Genomic DNA, 22,995 nt, shown 5'->3' on the forward strand with positions numbered 1-22,995 from the left:
CAGTTAAGCCAACAGAGTCATGTATGATGTCCCTTCCAATCAGGAAGCACTTCTCACCTCTGCTGACCTGCGGGCTCAGCTCTGCCAACTTGCCCAACAGGAAACTCCTATTTCTCCATGTTCAAGTGTAGCAGGATACTGCACCATGCTACTGCACCATGCTACTGCACCATGCTACCAGCCACATGAGAAGAAGCAGCAAAACAATGTTCTTCTCCAGTGTGTCCACTGGTGCTAGGAGACCAACAGCTGGATGAGTCTGGCCACCACCACAACATTCAGGCTGTTTCCCAGGACTCGGTACTGCTGCTTGGTGGAGATCTGCTCTGGGAAGGCTGCAAAACACATTCAAATGACATCAAACTAAAACCATTACTTGGGCTATACTCAACCCAATCATAGACAGAAAACAAAATGGTTAGCAGTTCACACTGAAAATGCTGCAACATGTTTCAGATGCTGTGTGAGTGACTGTGGAAAATAAAAATTGCATTATTTGGACTGTATTTTTTATGGGGTCGGAGGTGGGCCGTGACATGTTTTGAGATTTTCAAGTGGGACCTGAGTTGGAAAAGTTTGGGACCCGCTGACTTAATGAATACCGTATGTTACGTACATGTAGAAAGACCAGTAAATCTGTACATTGACTTAATGAATATGTTATACAGTAATGTAGAAAGACCAGTAAATCTGTACATTGACTTAATGAATATGTTATACAGTAATGTAGAAAGACCAGTAAATCTGTACATTGCCTTAATGAATATGTTACGGTACATGTAGAAAGACCATTAAATCTGTACATTGACTTAATGAATATGTTACGGTGAATGTAGAAAGACCAGTAAATCTGTACATTGACTTAATTAATATGTTACGGTAAATGTAGAAAGACCAGTAAATCTGTACATTGACTTAATGAATATGTTACGGTACATGTAGAAAGACCAGTAAATCTGTACATTGACTTAATGAATATGTTATACGGTGAATGTAGAAACACCAGTAAATCTCTACATTGACTTAATGAATATGTTATACGGTGAATGTAGAAACACCAGTAAATCTCTACATTGACTTAATGAATATGTTATACGGTGAATGTAGAAACACCAGTAAATCTGTACATTGACTTAATGAATATGTTATACGGTGAATGTAGAAACACCAGTAAATCTGTACATTGACTTAATGAATATGTTACGGTGAATGTAGAAACACCAGTAAATCTGTACATTGACTTAATGAATATGTTATACGGTACATGTAGAAACACCAGTAAATCTCTACATTGACTTAATGAATATGTTATACGGTGAATGTAGAAACACCAGTAAATCTCTACATTGACTTAATGAATATGTTATACGGTGAATGTAGAAACACCAGTGAATCTGTACATTGACTTAATGAATATGTTATACGGTGAATGTAGAAACACCAGTAAATCTCTACATTGACTTAATGAATATGTTATACGGTGAATGTAGAAACACCAGTGAATCTGTACATTGACTTAATGAATATGTTACGGTACATGTAGAAACACCAGTAAATCTGTACATTGACTTAATGAATATGTTATACGGTGAATGTAGAAACACCAGTGAATCTGTACATTGACTTAATGAATATGTTATACGGTGAATGTAGAAACACCAGTAAATCTGTACATTGACTTAATGAATATGTTACGGTACATGTAGAAAGACCATTAAATCTGTACATTGACTTAATGAATATGTTACGGTACATGTAGAAACACCAGTAAATCTGTACATTGACTTAATGAATATGTTATACGGTGAATGTAGAAACACCAGTAAATCTGTACATTGACTTAATGAATATGTTATACGGTGAATGTAGAAACACCAGTGAATCTGTACATTGACTTAATGAATATGTTACGGTACATGTAGAAACACCAGTAAATCTGTACATTGACTTAATGAATATGTTATACGGTGAATGTAGAAACACCAGTAAATCTGTACATTGACTTAATGAATATGTTATACGGTGAATGTAGAAACACCAGTAAATCTGTACATTGACTTAATGAATATGTTATACGGTGAATGTAGAAACACCAGTGAATCTGTACATTGACTTAATGAATATGTTACGGTACATGTAGAAACACCAGTAAATCTGTACATTGACTTAATGAATATGTTATACGGTGAATGTAGAAACACCAGTGAATCTGTACATTGACTTAATGAATATGTTACGGTACATGTAGAAACACCAGTAAATCTGTACATTGACTTAATGAATATGTTATACGGTGAATGTAGAAACACCAGTAAATCTCTACATTGACTTAATGAATATGTTATACGGTGAATGTAGAAACACCAGTAAATCTCTACATTGACTTAATGAATATGTTATACGGTGAATGTAGAAACACCAGTAAATCTCTACATTGACTTAATGAATATGTTACGGTACATGTAGAAACACCAGTAAATCTCTACATTGACTTAATGAATATGTTATACGGTGAATGTAGAAACACCAGTAAATCTGTACATTGACTTAATGAATATGTTATACGGTGAATGTAGAAACACCAGTAAATCTGTACATTGACTTAATGAATATGTTATACGGTGAATGTAGAAACACCAGTAAATCTGTACATTGACTTAATGAATATGTTACGGTACATGTAGAAACACCAGTGAATCTGTACATTGACTTAATGAATATGTTACGGTACATGTAGAAACACCAGTAAATCTGTACATTGACTTAATGAATATGTTATACGGTGAATGTAGAAACACCAGTAAATCTCTACATTGACTTAATGAATATGTTATACGGTGAATGTAGAAACACCAGTAAATCTCTACATTGACTTAATGAATATGTTATACGGTGAATGTAGAAACACCAGTAAATCTCTACATTGACTTAATGAATATGTTATACGGTGAATGTAGAAACACCAGTAAATCTGTACATTGACTTAATGAATATGTTACGGTACATGTAGAAACACCAGTAAATCTGTACATTGACTTAATGAATATGTTATACGGTGAATGTAGAAACACCAGTAAATCTCTACATTGACTTAATGAATATGTTATACGGTGAATGTAGAAACACCAGTGAATCTGTACATTGACTTAATGAATATGTTACGGTACATGTAGAAACACCAGTAAATCTGTACATTGACTTAATGAATATGTTATACGGTGAATGTAGAAACACCAGTAAATCTGTACATTGACTTAATGAATATGTTACGGTACATGTAGAAACACCAGTAAATCTCTACATTGACTTAATGAATATGTTATACGGTGAATGTAGAAACACCAGTAAATCTGTACATTGACTTAATGAATATGTTATACGGTGAATGTAGAAACACCAGTAAATCTGTACATTGACTTAATGAATATGTTACGGTACATGTAGAAACACCAGTGAATCTGTACATTGACTTAATGAATATGTTACGGTACATGTAGAAACACCAGTAAATCTGTACATTGACTTAATGAATATGTTATACGGTGAATGTAGAAACACCAGTAAATCTCTACATTGACTTAATGAATATGTTATACGGTGAATGTAGAAACACCAGTAAATCTCTACATTGACTTAATGAATATGTTATACGGTGAATGTAGAAACACCAGTAAATCTCTACATTGACTTAATGAATATGTTATACGGTGAATGTAGAAACACCAGTAAATCTGTACATTGACTTAATGAATATGTTACGGTACATGTAGAAACACCAGTAAATCTGTACATTGACTTAATGAATATGTTATACGGTGAATGTAGAAACACCAGTAAATCTCTACATTGACTTAATGAATATGTTATACGGTGAATGTAGAAACACCAGTGAATCTGTACATTGACTTAATGAATATGTTACGGTACATGTAGAAACACCAGTAAATCTGTACATTGACTTAATGAATATGTTATACGGTGAATGTAGAAACACCAGTGAATCTGTACATTGACTTAATGAATATGTTATACGGTGAATGTAGAAACACCAGTAAATCTCTACATTGACTTAATGAATATGTTATACGGTGAATGTAGAAACACCAGTGAATCTGTACATTGACTTAATGAATATGTTACGGTGAATGTAGAAACACCAGTAAATCTCTACATTGACTTAATGAATATGTTATACGGTACATGTAGAAACACCAGTAAATCTCTACATTGACTTAATGAATATGTTACGGTACATGTAGAAACACCAGTAAATCTCTACATTGACTTAATGAATATGTTATACGGTACATGTAGAAACACCAGTAAATCTCTACATTGACTTAATGAATATGTTACGGTACATGTAGAAACACCAGTAAATCTCTACATTGACTTAATGAATATGTTATACGGTACATGTAGAAACACCAGTAAATCTGTACATTGACTTAATGAATATGTTATACGGTGAATGTAGAAACACCAGTAAATCTCTACATTGACTTAATGAATATGTTATACGGTGAATGTAGAAAGACCAGTAAATCTGTACATTGACTTAATGAATATGTTATACGGTGAATGTAGAAACACCAGTAAATCTCTACATTGACTTAATGAATATGTTATACGGTGAATGTAGAAACACCAGTAAATCTCTACATTGACTTAATGAATATGTTATACGGTACATGTAGAAACACCAGTAAATCTGTACATTGACTTAATGAATATGTTATACGGTGAATGTAGAAACACCAGTAAATCTCTACATTGACTTAATGAATATGTTATACGGTGAATGTAGAAACACCAGTGAATCTGTACATTGACTTAATGAATATGTTATACGGTGAATGTAGAAACACCAGTAAATCTGTACATTGACTTAATGAATATGTTATACGGTGAATGTAGAAACACCAGTAAATCTGTACATTGACTTAATGAATATGTTATACGGTGAATGTAGAAACACCAGTAAATCTGTACATTGACTTAATGAATATGTTATACGGTGAATGTAGAAACACCAGTAAATCTGTACATTGACTTAATGAATATGTTATACGGTGAATGTAGAAACACCAGTAAATCTCTACATTGACTTAATGAATATGTTATACGGTGAATGTAGAAACACCAGTAAATCTCTACATTGACTTAATGAATATGTTATACGGTGAATGTAGAAACACCAGTAAATCTGTACATTGACTTAATGAATATGTTACGGTGAATGTAGAAACACCAGTAAATCTCTACATTGACTTAATGAATATGTTACGGTGAATGTAGAAACACCAGTAAATCTCTACATTGACTTAATGAATATGTTACGGTGAATGTAGAAACACCAGTAAATCTGTACATTGACTTAATGAATATGTTACGGTGAATGTAGAAAGACCAGTAAATCTGTACATTGACTTAATGAATATGTTACGGTGAATGTAGAAACACCAGTAAATCTCTACATTGACTTAATGAATATGTTACGGTGAATGTAGAAACACCAGTAAATCTCTACATTGACTTAATGAATATGTTATACGGTGAATGTAGAAACACCAGTAAATCTCTACATTGACTTAATGAATATGTTACGGTACATGTAGAAACACCAGTAAATCTGTACATTGACTTAATGAATATGTTATACGGTGAATGTAGAAAGACCAGTAAATCTGTACATTGACTTAATGAATATGTTACGGTGAATGTAGAAACACCAGTAAATCTCTACATTGACTTAATGAATATGTTACGGTGAATGTAGAAACACCAGTAAATCTCTACATTGACTTAATGAATATGTTATACGGTGAATGTAGAAACACCAGTAAATCTGTACATTGACTTAATGAATATGTTATACGGTGAATGTAGAAAGACCAGTAAATCTGTACATTGACTTAATGAATATGTTACGGTGAATGTAGAAACACCAGTAAATCTCTACATTGACTTAATGAATATGTTACGGTGAATGTAGAAACACCAGTAAATCTCTACATTGACTTAATGAATATGTTATACGGTGAATGTAGAAACACCAGTAAATCTCTACATTGACTTAATGAATATGTTACGGTACATGTAGAAACACCAGTAAATCTGTACATTGACTTAATGAATATGTTATACGGTGAATGTAGAAACACCAGTAAATCTCTACATTGACTTAATGAATATGTTACGGTGAATGTAGAAACACCAGTAAATCTCTACATTGACTTAATGAATATGTTACGGTGAATGTAGAAACACCAGTAAATCTCTACATTGACTTAATGAATATGTTATACGGTGAATGTAGAAACACCAGTAAATCTGTACATTGACTTAATGAATATGTTATACGGTGAATGTAGAAAGACCAGTAAATCTGTACATTGACTTAATGAATATGTTACGGTGAATGTAGAAACACCAGTAAATCTCTACATTGACTTAATGAATATGTTACGGTGAATGTAGAAACACCAGTAAATCTCTACATTGACTTAATGAATATGTTACGGTACATGTAGAAACACCAGTAAATCTGTACATTGACTTAATGAATATGTTATACGGTGAATGTAGAAACACCAGTAAATCTCTACATTGACTTAATGAATATGTTATACGGTGAATGTAGAAACACCAGTAAATCTGTACATTGACTTAATGAATATGTTATACGGTGAATGTAGAAACACCAGTAAATCTCTACATTGACTTAATGAATATGTTACGGTGAATGTAGAAACACCAGTAAATCTCTACATTGACTTAATGAATATGTTATACGGTGAATGTAGAAACACCAGTGAATCTGTACATTGACTTAATGAATATGTTACGGTACATGTAGAAACACCAGTAAATCTGTACATTGACTTAATGAATATGTTATACGGTGAATGTAGAAACACCAGTAAATCTCTACATTGACTTAATGAATATGTTACGGTGAATGTAGAAACACCAGTAAATCTGTACATTGACTTAATGAATATGTTATACGGTACATGTAGAAACACCAGTAAATCTGTACATTGACTTAATGAATATGTTATACGGTACATGTAGAAACACCAGTAAATCTCTACATTGACTTAATGAATATGTTATACGGTGAATGTAGAAACACCAGTGAATCTGTACATTGACTTAATGAATATGTTACGGTACATGTAGAAACACCAGTAAATCTGTACATTGACTTAATGAATATGTTATACGGTGAATGTAGAAACACCAGTAAATCTCTACATTGACTTAATGAATATGTTACGGTACATGTAGAAACACCAGTAAATCTCTACATTGACTTAATGAATATGTTACGGTGAATGTAGAAACACCAGTAAATCTCTACATTGACTTAATGAATATGTTATACGGTGAATGTAGAAACACCAGTAAATCTCTACATTGACTTAATGAATATGTTACGGTGAATGTAGAAACACCAGTAAATCTCTACATTGCTCTGCCCATGAGTCGAGCCACCACAAGCCACGGCTCTAGGTCCGCTCGGCCGGCCCAGGGGCATGAGATAATTTAGACAAGTCCAACAACTCAACCCTCTGAAGTCATGTTTTAAGATGTATGTAAAATACTCTACTTTGAATAATAATTTGTGTCTGATGGTTTTTCCCAACACAAAAGTGAAATTATCTTGTTAAAATCCTTAAAATGACATCTACTCCTGCTCAATCATTAAAATAATTGATAAGCTATAAATGTGCAAATATATTTAATGTCTAAAGTCTCAAGATGTATCCTGCTTAGCTGTAAAGTCCATTCTCAGTGTATGTCTCAGTGTATGTGCACTGGAGGCTTCAAGTTTCCACATCACACTTTTGTACGTTGAATATTGGACCACAATTGGCTTCCCAAGTATTTGTGATATCGCAGATCATGCTGGTATTTGTGATGTCACAGATCATGCTGGTATTTGTGATGTCACAGATCATGCTGGTATTTGTGATGTCACAGATCATGCTGGTAAATGGTAAAACATACATAGACAGACGCCATCTTAAATAACCCTTCCCCTCGGTCACATGACTCACATGGTCATCACATGACCTCGGTGGAATACGTTTTGACCCAGTGATAGAAAATGATAGAAAATGTGTGTGCGGGAAACCAGTCTGGCCCTCCTGTGTGAAAGGTAAGGAGGGGGTGAGCCTGCTTGTCTATCTCTTCCACAATCTTGAACATACTCCAGAGACAGTGTGTTCTTCAGCCCGTCAACATTTGGCCAGAGGAAAAAACAAAAGCTTCAGACCGGAGGAAGTTTGACGATATTCGATCAATCACGACACATGAAACACAGGATGTTTGACTCACCAAAGCCCTGGGGAAAACCCATGAGGTTGGCGATCTCTCTGGGGGTGAAGTAACGTAGCTTCAGTTTCAGCAGCTGCTGGAGCTTGTCTTCCTCCGACTGCTGCTCCAGACCGCTAAACACACTGTCCACCTGCACAGCCACAAACACAGACCGAGGTAATAGAAGTGTATGGGTGCATCGGGACCACTGGGGTTGTGTTTGTAAAAAATAAATAAATAATAAAATCATCTGTTTGTTTGTTGAGTTTAGTTTAGTGGCCAGGGACAGGTTAGGGATAGTTATGGGTCGAAAGTGTTGTGTTCCCGGGTGCAAAATCTACACCAGTTTCCCGGAGACTCGGACATCAGGCTGGAATGGCTGCGACAACTGGGCCTAGCAGCTCCGCTGCCTCCAGATGGTGTTTGGCTGCAATCCTGCATTCCCCCCCGGATAGTTTCTCTAACCTACTCCCCCAGCGGGGGGTACTCTAAAACTAAACCTAAACTATTAAATACCACAAACAGACAACTACAATTCACACTATGCACTCTAATCAAAACGCTCCACAAATCTCTCTATCTCTATTCAACAATTCTCCACACTCCATAGGCCCAGCGTGGTGTGCAGGCACTTTTATAAACTTTGGCTGGGAGGGGCCTAGGCGCGAGAGATGGGCGGGCTGGGGTCGGTGACGACGCTGACCGAGCTACGTCACTGATCAAGAGCTTTACCAGTAGAAAGAGAGGGTTCGGGATGTATGGAACTGCATAGGTATGTTAGAAGAGATGAGGAATTACTCAGATTTACAGTAAATGTCAGGACTTTGACCTGGATTCATCAAGAACACAGCTCATTTCCAATATATATTGATTTTCAGCAGAGAAAAGTGGAAAAAGTGTTGAGTAGCTCTTTAATCCGCCGGCCCACGGCATGTGCTACAGGCAAAGAGCTGGCTAACGGAATCCCTGCTGTAGATGTCTTGTGGAGGCAGTAATAAAGCCAAAGCGTACCTGTGTTTCCATGGAGGACTGCAGCACCGAGCCTGTTCCCTCCACATAGTGTCCATAGCTGTGGACAAAGGACAGGGTGACACATTTATAACTAAGAGGCCATTTACACCTGGCACGAACATGCATTCTCTGTGATCAGATTGCAATCGGATAGTGCTTGACCACATTAACCTGATTACATTTACACACCTGGTGTTAATATGTGTCTCCAGTGTCCACATTAGGGGTGGGACAAAATATCGATACTCACGGTATCGCGATATTTCCACTTGCGATACGTTATCGATACACTGGCACCAAGTATCGATATGTTTATTTAAAAAAATTTTTTTTTTTTTTTTTTTTAAATAAACAGGCTAAAATATTATGCTGTGTGTGGTAGTTGAAACATAGTTTCAAGTTGACGTTTATTTATGTTTGTAGTTGAAACAAAAACATAAATACTGTAGGCTACATGAATGGAAATGTTTGCTCATTAATATCTACTTTTAGAAATGATATAGGTAGGTAGGTTATATAGGTTTTCTTGTTTTAATAATAATAATAAAAAGACTTAATGTGTAACTTTTCCTCCATGGTATCGAAAATGTTATGAGTGAGTGAGTGAACTCTGAGAGAGTTCATGTCAATTCTGCTAATAAATACACAATACCTGCTTCTTGCCTTTTAGGGGTATTTTTTTCTCTTCAGTTACACAGGTATCGTGATGTATCGTCTTCCAATATATCGATTATCGCAGAATCGCTGTATCGTGATAATATCGTTATCGAGGGCCAAGTATCGTGACCATATCGTATCGTGAGCTACTCAGCGATTCCCACCCCTAGTCCACATTGCGATCGGATCAGGTAAGCTCCACAGTAGAGCAGCAGAAAAACAGCAGTGACTGCTGGTGTATGTGGATTGAGAGGACACATTGCATTTACACTTGTGTTCAATGTGGTCACAATGTATCCCTGACCACCTCTGGAGGTGGTTTGGCCGATCAGATCGCAATCCGTCCTCAATGTGTCCTGGGGGCGTTTACACCTATACTTTCAAGTGGTCAAGCACTATCCGATTGCAATCTGATCACAAAAAACACATGTTAGTGCCAGAAGTAAACGGTCTCGAACAGCCTTCAACTGAGATTAAATATATAAATCAATCAATCAATCAATCAATCTCCCGCCTCTGTGGCGCGACAGTATAACAATATAATATTTTGGATACTGCCCAAGCCTACTATGTAAGTATACTGTAGATGTAAGATTATGTGTGCCCCCTTGATCTTATCCCTTCCACTCTTCTCCAAACCATCTCCACCGACATCTCTCCCTTCCTCACTATGCTTATCAATTCATCTCTGTCCTCTGGTCTTGTTCTGGCTACTGCTATCCAGAACTACAGACCCGTCTTTTTTCCCTCATTTCGACCCAAAACCCTTGAACGAGCAGTTTCCATTTCCAACCAACTTTCTCTCTATCTCTCCCAGAATTACCTGCTGGACCCCCTTCAATCTGGTTTCAAGGCTTCTCACTCTACTGAGACAGCTCTCCTTAAGCGCCCGGAATGGTTCTGCGCAGCCTCGACTTGGAGCCTTGACTGTGCATACTCGAACATAACTCGTCCAAAACACGTCGAAAACGTTATCGTGTCGTTTACCAAGAACTTGCAATCATGTCGGTGGGGGGACATTTTATTGTCCCTCCATTTCAAAACTCATTCCGGTGAGCCTGCAGAAGGCTTTGCTAGATGAGGGACAAGCACTGTTAAATGAGGAAATGGCATTTCCTCATTCCTCACAACAAGGAGTTGACGCCGCGGAGTCACATTTTCGAGGAGCTGCACGCCCCCCTACGCCGAGTCAGCGCCGTCGATTTTGCTCGAGCATAATTTGCGCTTTTCAGTCACTGAGGCCCTACACACTGCTAAGGCCTCAGCCATCTCCTCTGTCCTTGTCCTCCTTCACTTGTCTGTCACTTTTCATACAGTTAAGCACCAAATCCTTCTTTCCATTCTCTCAGACCTCGGAATCTCAGGATCAGCACACTCCTGGCTTGCTTTCTATCTCTCCACCGCTCATACCAGGTCTTTTTAGGACTTTGAGAACAAAATGAGGTTATTTGTCAGCAAATACAGTGGCGAACAGTGTGGCTAACAGACAACAGACCAGGTCATGACTCACCAACATATGAAATACTGTATCTAAAAAATTACAAAATGCACTGGAGGGGGGCTTTAATCTGTTTCCAATGCACATAGTCACATTTACCTTTTATCGATACATCAACTTTTCCACCCGCCAAAGTGTGTTTTAAGTTTGTTTTTTTGTAGTTTCCACAGGTGGATGGAAACCCACCTATTATCTACTGCAATGTTTAGAGAGCAGGGAAAAGACAGCGACAGTGACGTAGTGACTATACCCACCCTTTGGTGAAGCAGACAGACCTCCGGCAGGTCGGTGTGACGATGTCCATGAGCAGCCCGTAGCGCAGCAGAACTTTGGGAGGCAGGAGGTAGCGTGCCGCCTCCGGCCTCAGCTCCAGGAAGTCTTGGATCTGCTGGACCGACACATCGCTGTTCTGATCAGACTTCCTCTGGGCCTCCTTGGTCGTCTCTAGTTTGTACAGGATGGCGCTCTCCTCTGCACTCCTCTGGGCCTCCTTGGTCTAGGGGCGGGCGATATGGCATAAATATAAATATATATATATATATATACCGTATATATTTTGTTTTGCAGGATCGCGCTCCACGATCTTATCATGATTATTTTTCATGTTGGTTAAAGACTATTTTGGAAGTTAATGAACAGTACAACTCGGGCTGAGGGATATGGACGAAAAATCATAGTCATAAATAAATAGTCATAAATAATAAAGTCATGAATATTTTTAGGCTGAAAGGCGATAGATATCTTGGTAGTTTGTACAAAGTGGGCTAAATATTCAGTTATAAGTCAAAGCCACATGTGAGAGAAAAATACATTACAATGCAACCTTTAAGACAACACTTATGCCATATCACAATATTACGATATCCCAAATCTAAGATGATATCTAGTCTCATATCACAATCTCGATACAATATGGCTATGTTGCTCAGCCGTACCTTGGTCGTGTCCAGTTTGTCCAGGAGGTCCTCCACACTCTCTTCTTGCTGGCAGGTGCTCCGACAGGAAGGACGGGAGACTGAGGGCAGATCCCCGGCGTCGGTCTCAGCAGGCTGCGGGAAGCCGTCTAAAATCTGAAATGACACGTTGTTGTCAGAAGCCCTATTTGCATTTGCATAGCACTAGTTAACAAAACTAACAAAATAACGAAAACTAGGTGTGGAAAAAATACGACTTTTGTTAACTAACTTGAATAAGTGGAGATCAGGAGGAAGGAGTGTCTCCTTGGGAAGAGTTTTGGGCTTTCGTCAACATTTTTGACAGGTTTAAGTAGGTACCAGACAGTCTCCTCTGTGATTATATCATTCTGTAGTAGGACTCAAAGATATGGGCGTGCGTGTATATATATGTATGTATTGTTTATTTCCCTGAACTTATATACTTCCGTCTACCTCCATGACATAAGCTAAAACATTTGCCAAGTGTTCCTGTATTCTGGAAACAACAATGTATGTATGCCAAACCTTTCAAAAAACGAATAAGTACCGGTAATAAGTTGCAAAAAAAAAAAAAAATCAAAGTTGAAAACGGAGTCAAAACAAAATAAAAAATGTAAACTAATGAAAAATGCCAAAGAATAATAACTTTGATGGGGACCTCATGTAATTATCGAGTTACCTGCAGAACAGCAGAATTAAAGTCAACCTGCCTCACCTCTGGGCTCGTCTGGAAGGAAAAACTTCTTGCTGAAGCCTTGGCTATCAGGAAATAACGCAGTCTGGAATTTGGTATCCCAACCTGTGTTCAGGAACAGAACAGAACAGAACAGGGCTGAATCCCACCTGTGTTCAGGAACAGAACAGAACAGGGCTGAATCCAAATACTCTGTACGTATACCAAACAATCAACCAACTGACCAGAAGAGGTCAGCCCTAATTACATACAGTATTTGGAAGGTTTTGGTGCATTTTGCTGGCCAGGGTCTTTAAGCAAGGGTCAGATTTGACTAAAACTATTGGCCTAACTTGTTGTTTATTTTATAACCGTTGTGCGTTTTTTTTTTTTTTTTTACAAAACTAGTTTTGCATGGAATACATTTTCAAGATGACACTAGATTGTGAAACACAGATTGAATCGAGTAGGCAGACAGTGGACATGTTAGTCATAGTTTTTATCACATATTGATAAATGAGGCCCCAGAACAGAGAACAGAACAGAACAGAATGGAACTGAACGGAATAGAATAGAAATTATAAATACAACTTAAATAAAGTCTTCCCTGGTACATGTTACGGCAATCACATGGTGTGTTGTGGTCTTACCCTTGTGGGTGAGACCAGGATCTCCTGGAAAATATATCCACAGTCCTTCAGGGTTTTCACCAGACATTCCCTAAAGGAGAGAAAACATGCTGTTTGAAGACAGAGGACCTCTCTGTTCAAACCTCTTTTGGCCAATGTAAAACCCTATTAGTACATTACACATATTATATATATACTATATTCAAAAACACAAATTGTCCTACTGTTATTAACATGAGTATTGTATACATCAGATCTGCAATATGGCCCAGCCCCCCTTTTAGGGGGAAAACACAAGCCACTCGCCGTTGACTTCAAGGTAAAATAGCAGTACAAATCTATAGAAAACAAACGTAATCAATTTAGTTTAGAAATGACACAAAGACACCATGACATGACAATATATTACAACTCGGACGGCCATAGAATGCGCAAGATACATCGAAAATATTAATTTGATCCATCTTCAGTCATGTGACTCATCATGTCCCTTCTGTGACCTACAGAGCAGCACGGTGTCCACCTGTTCAGTCTCATGGGCACGAGCTCCATTTGAAGTCGGCAACTTACGGTTTAAACACAAGTTGAGACTTTTTTATGGAAACATACAGAAGTTTTATGAATACTTATGAGCCTGTCTCTTCAGCATACACATACTCCAATAAGCAGCACACATTCCAAATATATTTAAATGTTTCACCGGTGATTCACACAGTCCTCTCCCAGCAAAATACACAGTGGAGGGTGGTAGATAGCCAGCACAGTGAATCACTTCAGAAAATTTGATTTGACATTCACAAAGTGCTTCTTGGGAGATAATATGTATGCCAAATTGGAGAGTGGCGTCTAATGATTTGTAAGGTTTGTAAATTATGTTCTGGTGGCATTTAATTTTCCAATAAGCAAGGCCACATTTAGTTGCCAGATTTCTGAATAGAGTTTGGTGTGGCTGCCTCTCCACATAAGAAAATGGGGCAAGCTAACATTCAGCTGATCTCTTGGCAGTTTCAGCAAAATAGCAACAGGCTTAGAAAAAAATGGAGATGCAGTTTATATTTTTTATTGTTGGTGAAACCAACAACACAACAACTCTTTGGCATGTCTTAAAAAAAATGGGGACATGGCCTATGAGCCGACTACAAAATGACGTATTGCCGATCTGATGTATTGTACTGTATGACACAAGTTATAGGGCTGCAAAGAGTGCCAATGGGATCTTTAATGACCACAGAGAGTCAGGACCTCGGTTTAACGTCTCATCTGAAGGACGGTGCTCACTCAGAGGACAGAGTCCCTGTCTCTGCCCTGGGGCATTGGGGAGATTATTCATCAGACCACATTATTCATCAAACCATTCGAACCAGAGGGGACGAGCACCTCCTACTGGTCCTCCAACACCACTTGCAGCACCAGTCTCCCATCCAAGGAGTATCCGAGGCCAGACCTGCTTAGCTTCTCCAGGAAAGCCAGTGATGTAATGCAGGAGCCACTGGTGCTGACAAGTCACAACATATAAATAAGAGTACATGGAAAGCCAGGGAAACCCTGGGTTACCTGGCAGAGGAGGTCTCAAAGCCCTTCACGTTCTCCAGAAGGATGTAGAGCGGCAGCCTGGCCAGCCTGCAGCCAGGGGTCAGCGCCACAGCCACGGGTCAGACACAGGTCAGCGCCACAGCCAGGGGTCAGACACGGGTCAGGGGTCACCGCCACAGGAAGGGTTTGTGAGACGAAGGATGGATGTGAGGGTTTACTGATGGAAGCCATGCTTACAACATATTATGAACAGACAATAACCAACACCACAGAGAACGTTGAATAGAACTGAATAGAAGCAAATAGAATATAATTTATTGACTAAGGTAGGTTGAAATGCATCTTTGGTCTCATCCTAGGCACAATCAGAGCCATTGAGATTGAGAGTTGCGTCATCTCATTCACTCCAATGGACCAGTTTTTTTTCAAGATTCAAGATTTCAAGATTCAAGATATTTATTGTCACTCCATGGTACAAGTATCACGTGTGAAATTCTTGTGCTGTGGACTCTGTTTACAAGATAGTACAAATATAACAGGGCATATGGGTGCAAAAACAACAAGAGACACAACAAGCAATAAGGCAGTATAGTGATAAGACAAGTCAGAGACAGTGGCATATTCACTGCACATAGGTGCACATGTCGTGTGCATACTTTAGACGTGCTTAAACATTTTAAATTCTGCGTATTTGACATACAGGTGCAAATAACATATTCCTTATTAAACATACAATTAAACTCGGCATTTTAAATTCGGCGTATTTGACATACAGGTGCAAATAGCATATTCCTTATTAAACATACAATTAAACGTTTTTACAGCAATGGCAGCGGATCGCAACCTCGCAACAGTTCCCAGAAGTAAGGTTATGGATTAAAGGCCCCCTCCAGTGTGTTTTGTCATTTTGAAGATATTTTATGTGTTGGTGAGTAATGGCCTCGCCTGTTGATTAGCTACACGGTTCACCAGTATTTTTTGACAAATATCCTCATTTTGTGCTCAAAGTTAAAAAAACAAGCTGTTGCTAAGAACAGGTGATGATGTCAGGCACAGTAATTGTCTGACTGTGTTTGACCTTGGCAGAAGATGACTGGAGACTAGAACTGTGTTTGACCTTGGAGATGACTGGAGACTAGAACTGTGTTTGACCTTGGAGATGACTGGAGACTAGAACTGTGTTTGACCTTGGCAGAAGATGACTGGAGACTAGAACTGTGTTTGACCTTGGAGATGACTGGAGACTAGAACTGTGTCTGACCTGGGCAGAAGATGACTGGAGACTAGAACTGTGTTTGACCTTGGAGATGACTGGAGACTAGAACTGTGTCTGACCTGGGCAGAAGATGACTGGAGACTAGAACTGTGTTTGACCTTGGAGATGACTGGAGACTAGAACTGTGTTTGACCTTGGAGATGACTGGAGACTAGAACTGTGTCTGACCTGGGCAGAAGATGACTGGAGACTAGAACTGTGTTTGACCTTGGAGATGACTGGAGACTAGAACTGTGTTTGACCTTGGAGATGACTGTGGAGACTAGAACTGTGTCTGACCTGGGCAGAAGATGACTGAGACTAGAACTGTGTTTGACCTTGGAGATGACTGGAGACTAGAACTCTGTCTGACCTGGGCAGAAGATGACTGAGACTAGAACTGTGTCTGACCTTGGCAGAAGATCCAGGATGTAGAGGAAGCTCTTGGTTCTGGGGTCAGCCACATCACCCTGCAGGCCTAGTCTGCACAGACACAAAACAGGTCCAAGACTTCAGTTGAGGAAACAAAACACTACAACAAGGAGTCACAAAATAAACTGGGGAAAAAGAAAGAAAGAAAAGGGGAACTTGAGGATCTGAATAGGGCTTTGTAAAAAACAATTATAGATTTTTGATATTTATTTTAAGGAACCGATATTGATTAATAAATCCCAATATCGATTTTTTATTATATAAAGCCTTTTCCCATGGAAGCAGTAACCCCGTACTCGCAGACTAGACCGTAGACTGTAAAGAGTCATATATTTAATAATGTACCAGGTTAGAGGGTTCCTTGTACATTTTACAGCATTAGTTCTTTGAGAATGTCTTTCATATCCAAGCCAAATTGGTATTGCAACTGAAATATCGATATCAAATCGGAAATCGAAATGAATCAGAAGCTTGTGCCATCGGAATCATATTGAATCAGGAAATCAGTGGCGATACCAATCTGAATACGAGACGCATTTATAGTAACGCACACACACTTATAGTAAGACACACACACATTTATAGTAAGACACACGCACATTTATAGTAAGACACACACATTTATAGTAAGACATACACTTATAGTAAGACACACACACACACACACACACACACACACACACACACACACACACACACACACACACACACACACACACACACACACACACACACTTAAATGATTTATTTATGTCCACATAGATACAAAGGACATAAACACTAATAAGGCATTGCAATCAGACATTGGGAGTCAGTCAGTTACATAAGTGCCTAATTGGCAACCACATTATTGCATACACATAGGATAATAACACATAGGATAATAACACACAGGATAATGACACACAGGATAATAACACACAGGATGATGACACACAGGATAATAGCACACAGGATAATGACACTAGCAGGTAGACAGATACAGTTATACTGTAAAACAAGATAACAGTCAGTATCCACTTCATGAGTACAAAAAGCAGCGCCTTCTCCATATTGAGCGGCTACCAATAATAGCAGATATTGAACAATACCTTGCTAACTGCTTGGCCCCTCTCTTTGGGACACCAGCCATCTGAAGGCCTCTCACAACCAGCTTATGAACATGAGCCAGGCTGCCATATATGAAAATTAAAAGTTTACCCTGTAGCCCAGCTGTGAAATGGTCTGCTCCAGCTGTTGACACACACTTAAAGTAAGACACTGTGCTGTGTTGACCTACCTGGTGAAAGGCTGGCATGGAGGGCTCATCAAAATCATGTCAAAGGATAATTTGTTGAATTCATCCAGTGATATTCCCTGAAAACACACAAAGACATGCAAGTAGAGATGAAACACATAGGAACTGTATAGCTAATAATATGCATACTTCAGTATTTGTTTATTTATCACAAGTCATATCGTCATTGCAATATTGATCAATGTTAGCAGATTTTCCTCATATCATACAGGCCTATTTCCCATACTGGTATCGGTATGGGAACAACTCTACATGCAAGCTGCTAGCCTTTTTATTAACACTGACCAACAACATGACTGCCATTTCAAAATTACTGATTGGTATAAGGACTACTATACTTCATAAGGACTACTATACTTCATAAGGACTAGACTACTATACTTCATAAGGACTAGACTACTATACTTCATAAGGACTAGACTACTATACTTCATAAGGACTACTATACTTCATAAGGACTAGACTACTATACTTCATAAGGACTAGACTACTATACTTCATAAGGACTAGACTACTATACTTCATAAGGACTAGACTACTATACTTCATAAGGACTACTATACTATACTTCATAAGGACTACTATACTATACTTCAGGTATCAGCCAATGTCAATACAGGGCCAATCCATGACTTTTACTCAATAACACTGTAGTTAGTAGACTATGGCTGTGATCACAACTACAGTTGATTTTCTTTGCTCTTAATTATATTGTAGAACTTGACTTTGTTGCATTCTTGTATCTTGGTGTTTACGTTGACACTGCCCAATTAGAAGCAAAGCAGGGCTTGTAAACAGTCACATGACTCACAACAAGCGTGTTTATTGGACAGAGTTTGGGTGACCTGTTAACGCTGCCAGGTTGGAAATGTTCACAGCGAGCAGTGCATCTCTATCATCGGTCAGCTAGGTTTAGCTCCAGCTCGGTCAGCCACCTCTTCCATCTAAATGGTTCCTGCACAGCTTGTATAGATGCTCTCTGTAGAGCCATATTATGATTTCCGCAATGCAGAAAAAATGGACAGAATCACGGAATTTGGTAATAAAAATGCAATGAAGTGTAAAACATGGAATATTGCAGAATTTTCCATAATTTGGCTGAAATTGATCAAAGTTGGCCTAATTATCAAAATCAAAAGTACACCTAATTATTGTAGTAGCCTAAATTATGTAATAATTGTAAAATAGACCTAGAGAAATAATCACGTTTTCGATTGGGGTGTTTTGAGAGGTGGGTCGGTCTTGCGGACCCTTACTTCTTGCTTTTCACTTTGAGAGACTTGTTGGAGAGGCAGTCTGAGATGGCCAAGACATCGAAAAAACGACAAAATATGAATCCTAAGTTAACCCTAAATTAAATTTATTAAGATGCAAAAACCTGAATTTGGAAGAGAATCTAATGGCTTTCAGATGGCCCGAGAGTGTCTGTGCTGGAAGGAAGCTGAGTGCTGCTGTGTCCACCGCTGACCAAGCACAGGACCTTTACCCCTCACTAAAAGCTCTGCACTTATACTTTGACCTACAACAACCAATTAAAAGGCACAGTCATGGCTTTGACCTGAAACAACCAATAGAGAGCCAAAGTCACACCCACTTCCGGGTTAGGCATACGCACCAAGAGATTTCATCCGCCATTTATTTTCCCATAGAGATTTAATAAAATGCTTATAAAAATAGTTTTACTTAGTCAAACCAAACGATTCAGCTATATTTACAAACAGCTGGATAGACCATAGAACATTTCACTCGGACCAAAATGTTAAAACAATTGCCGATAAAAAAACAACTATTTTTTTGATGTTTTTCTTTTCCTTTTAGTTTTGGTCTGAGTGAAATGTTCTATGGTCTCTCCTGATTCTAAATATAGCTGAATCGCTTGGTTTCACCAAGTAAAATATGCATTTTACAAAATGTCTATGGGGAAATAAATTGTGGATGAAATCTCTTGGTGCGCTTGCTGAAGCAGGAAGTGACGTCGACTTTGGATCTCTATTAAAAGGCACAGTCATGGGACAAGAGCGACATCACTAAACACAAACAGCCTGCAAATCAAGGGAGGAGTCAAAGTATGGCTCTTATTCACGCCCTTGTGTGATAATATTCAATATTGTGTGCAGACACTTCTGAGTTGTTTAGTTTCATTAACTGAATGATTGATTGATTTTATGGATATAGAAGACAACATAATCCAAGGGACGACATGTAAAACTGTGAACCCTTATTTCCAACATGGCCCCATGGTTTGAAGCTTTGTTAGCAGATGTCTGGACTCATCACCCACCTCGATGGTCTTGGGCCACAGGGGCGTGTCAGGGAAGTTGTGTTTATAGATCTGATTGGCTGTGGTGTTGATGTCCACTGCAGCCACCACCTGGGCAGGTACGCCACTCTCTGGAAGAAGACAGTTTATCATTAGCTGCTACAGATCAAACCTAGCCAAGCCTGTTTAAAGTAGGGCTGGGTGATATGGTTGAAATCAATATCACAATTAACATGAGCATTTTTCTTTATGTGTGTATATATATATATATATATATATATATATATATACAGTATATATATATATATATATATATATATATATATATATATATATATATATACAGTATATATATATATATATATATATATATATATATATATATATATATATATATATATATATATATATATACCGGTATATATATATATATATATATATATATATATATATACCGGTATATATATATATATATATAGGTAACATCACTGTCCCAGCGCATGCTGTACTATGTATTTTGAACTGTATTATTCTGGCTCCCCTGGCCAGTGACACTTAGGAATAGTCTAGGCGACAACCAAGTATAGTTTGGTGACAAGCTGGAGAGACAGTTGACGGTCGGAGAGACGGCACCCGGTACGGGATGGGTTTAGCACCCCAGCCTGGCTCTCTCATGAGGGAGAAATCCACAAACACTACGGATTAGCCTCCTGAAAAGCTGTGTAAATATCGGCACGGCCTGGGGTCCTTCAGGCTAGAGCGAGGTGCTCGGCACAGGCGAATGACGTGCAGTGCACAGGCCTTCTTGAGGCATCCTCTCTGCCCATGGTACGGCATGGTAGGATTGCCTTTTCCCCAGGGAGGGTCTGGTGAGGCGAAGGAGGAGTGCGGCCGGGAGAAACCCACAGGGCCTGAGCCTCCATGCACCGAAGGGTCTTTCAATGCTGCGGTTTAGCACTAGCTCTATTGCAGCGGATTGGGCATGATCAACCCTTCCGTGGGCAACGTTGCAGACAGAGTAGGAAGGCTGATCCGTGAGCGGCTGCTTCCGGGACACAGGTCGGGGTCTTAATCGGCCTCGGCTGGGTCTACTGGGCGAGGGTGTATTATGTTCGATAGACCCAAAACACCTTACCACCCCAGTTAACATCACTGATGACGCGTCCCAGCGCATGCTGTAGTATGTATTTTGAACTATAGGTAGGCTAGAAACGGGTCCCAGATAGTTGACATTTTCTGAAGTGAGTTGGTCCTCAGGAACCTGAGTCTCTCCATCCTTATAAGAGGTCATGTCCGTCAACCACAATTGAAAAGAAGGTGAAGAGGGGGACTTAATTCCTTCATAACGAGGTTTTTGGCAACAGTTGTCCCTGTATCAGAGACTGTTGCACAGCTGTAGGGAAGTTCAGGACTCCGAGCAGCCGAAGACGGTGAGTTCTGCCTCCGGCTGAAGGGGTTATTTTTTAGGCGTTTGTCAGAGTAGCAATCAAATATTTTGGCCCAGAAACTCGTCAGTGAAGGGCAGGCAGACACACAACAGTTTAACAGAGTTGTCAGAGCACATTTCAAATGATGTCAAAGCAAAAAAAGAAAAGAGAAAAGTAAAGCAATCATTTTACTTTCACTTTCATGTTTGTCCCCCTGAAACAAGCAGGACCAATGAAAACAGACACAGAGAATGATGATGATAAGAGAAGAAAATGTATCATTAACAAGTTTAATAACAAAATGTAAATTGCTCTGATATTGTGCTTAAATTATTAATTATTCTGCTTAAATTTGATTGATTAGGTGTGTTGCTGCTTTGATGTAATTTTACAAAGTTTCAAATGAACTCTTTAATTATTTTGTTAAGTCAACACATTTGTTACGTAAATAAAAAGCATTTAGAGACTATTTTTGCATGATGGATATGAATACGTGTGCCTTGAGATTGGCTTACCCTTTGGTGTGCCTTGAACACAAAAAGTTTGAAACCCACTGGGCTAGTAGTTAGCCTTACCTTTCAAAGCATAGTGCATCCCACCTATCCCACTGTACAGCTCCAACACCCGCAGACTGTCCATGACCCGCCAGACTAGCAACCACAGACAGATGCCAACAACAAAGCTAACACGAAGTCATACAGTATACACGTGTATATTATATCTATGACAACCGATGACAACAAGCTAGTAGAACGCCGGACCAGAGACGGAGACGGACGCACATGTGTGCTCCAGTCTGGTGCTTCCGACCAGCATCGCATTCCCTAGAGAATGGTTCCTACTCTACAGTATGTAGTCACTCGTATATGCCTCCCTTTCTTTCCTTTCCTTTCCTTTCCTTTCCTTTCCTTTCCTTTCCTTTCCTTCGTGTATTATTTGTATGTATTCAAGCACTTGTCTTGTAACCTTTGTTGTAAACCTTTTTGTATTTCTTATTGTGTTAAAAAGGGGGGTTTCTCTGGGTTAGCAGAGGGGAATGAAAACGCTGATAGAAATCTTAGCA

At 38.8% G+C, this 22,995-nt stretch overlaps 1 protein-coding gene across 1 annotated transcript; it reads right to left on the reverse strand.

The window, feature by feature from the left end:
• trdmt1 (tRNA aspartic acid methyltransferase 1) lies at positions 1–22,575 on the reverse strand. Its single transcript, XM_083631947.1, has 12 exons — positions 22,508–22,575; positions 20,527–20,636; positions 18,228–18,304; positions 16,928–16,999; positions 15,283–15,348; positions 13,750–13,819; positions 13,142–13,225; positions 12,427–12,561; positions 11,746–11,987; positions 9,337–9,394; positions 8,347–8,476; positions 1–335 (listed from the first exon to the last, which is right to left on the reverse strand). Exons 1-12 carry the CDS (start codon positions 22,569–22,571, stop codon positions 235–237), a joined length of 1,209 nt encoding a protein of 402 aa, XP_083488073.1. The 5' UTR covers positions 22,572–22,575; the 3' UTR covers positions 1–234.
• Between the last annotated feature and the right edge of the window lie 420 nt (positions 22,576–22,995).

This window comes from Poromitra crassiceps (genome assembly GCF_964638095.1).
Source record: "Poromitra crassiceps genome assembly, chromosome: 2".
NCBI classification, from domain to species: Eukaryota; Metazoa; Chordata; class Actinopteri; order Beryciformes; family Melamphaidae; genus Poromitra; species Poromitra crassiceps.

Bases quoted from the DNA above. Each gene is read 5' to 3' on its own strand.
- trdmt1 (XM_083631947.1), bottom strand. From the start codon at position 22,571: ATGGACAGTCTGCGGGTGTTGGAGCTGTACAGTGGGATAGGTGGGATG. The intron at 13,226-13,749 runs GTAAGACCACAA...TCCTGAACACAG, and splicing joins TCCTGGTCTCACCCACAAGG to GTTGGGATACCAAATTCCAG. The intron at 11,988-12,426 runs GTACGGCTGAGC...GCCCGCCCCTAG, and splicing joins ACAAACTGGACACGACCAAG to ACCAAGGAGGCCCAGAGGAG.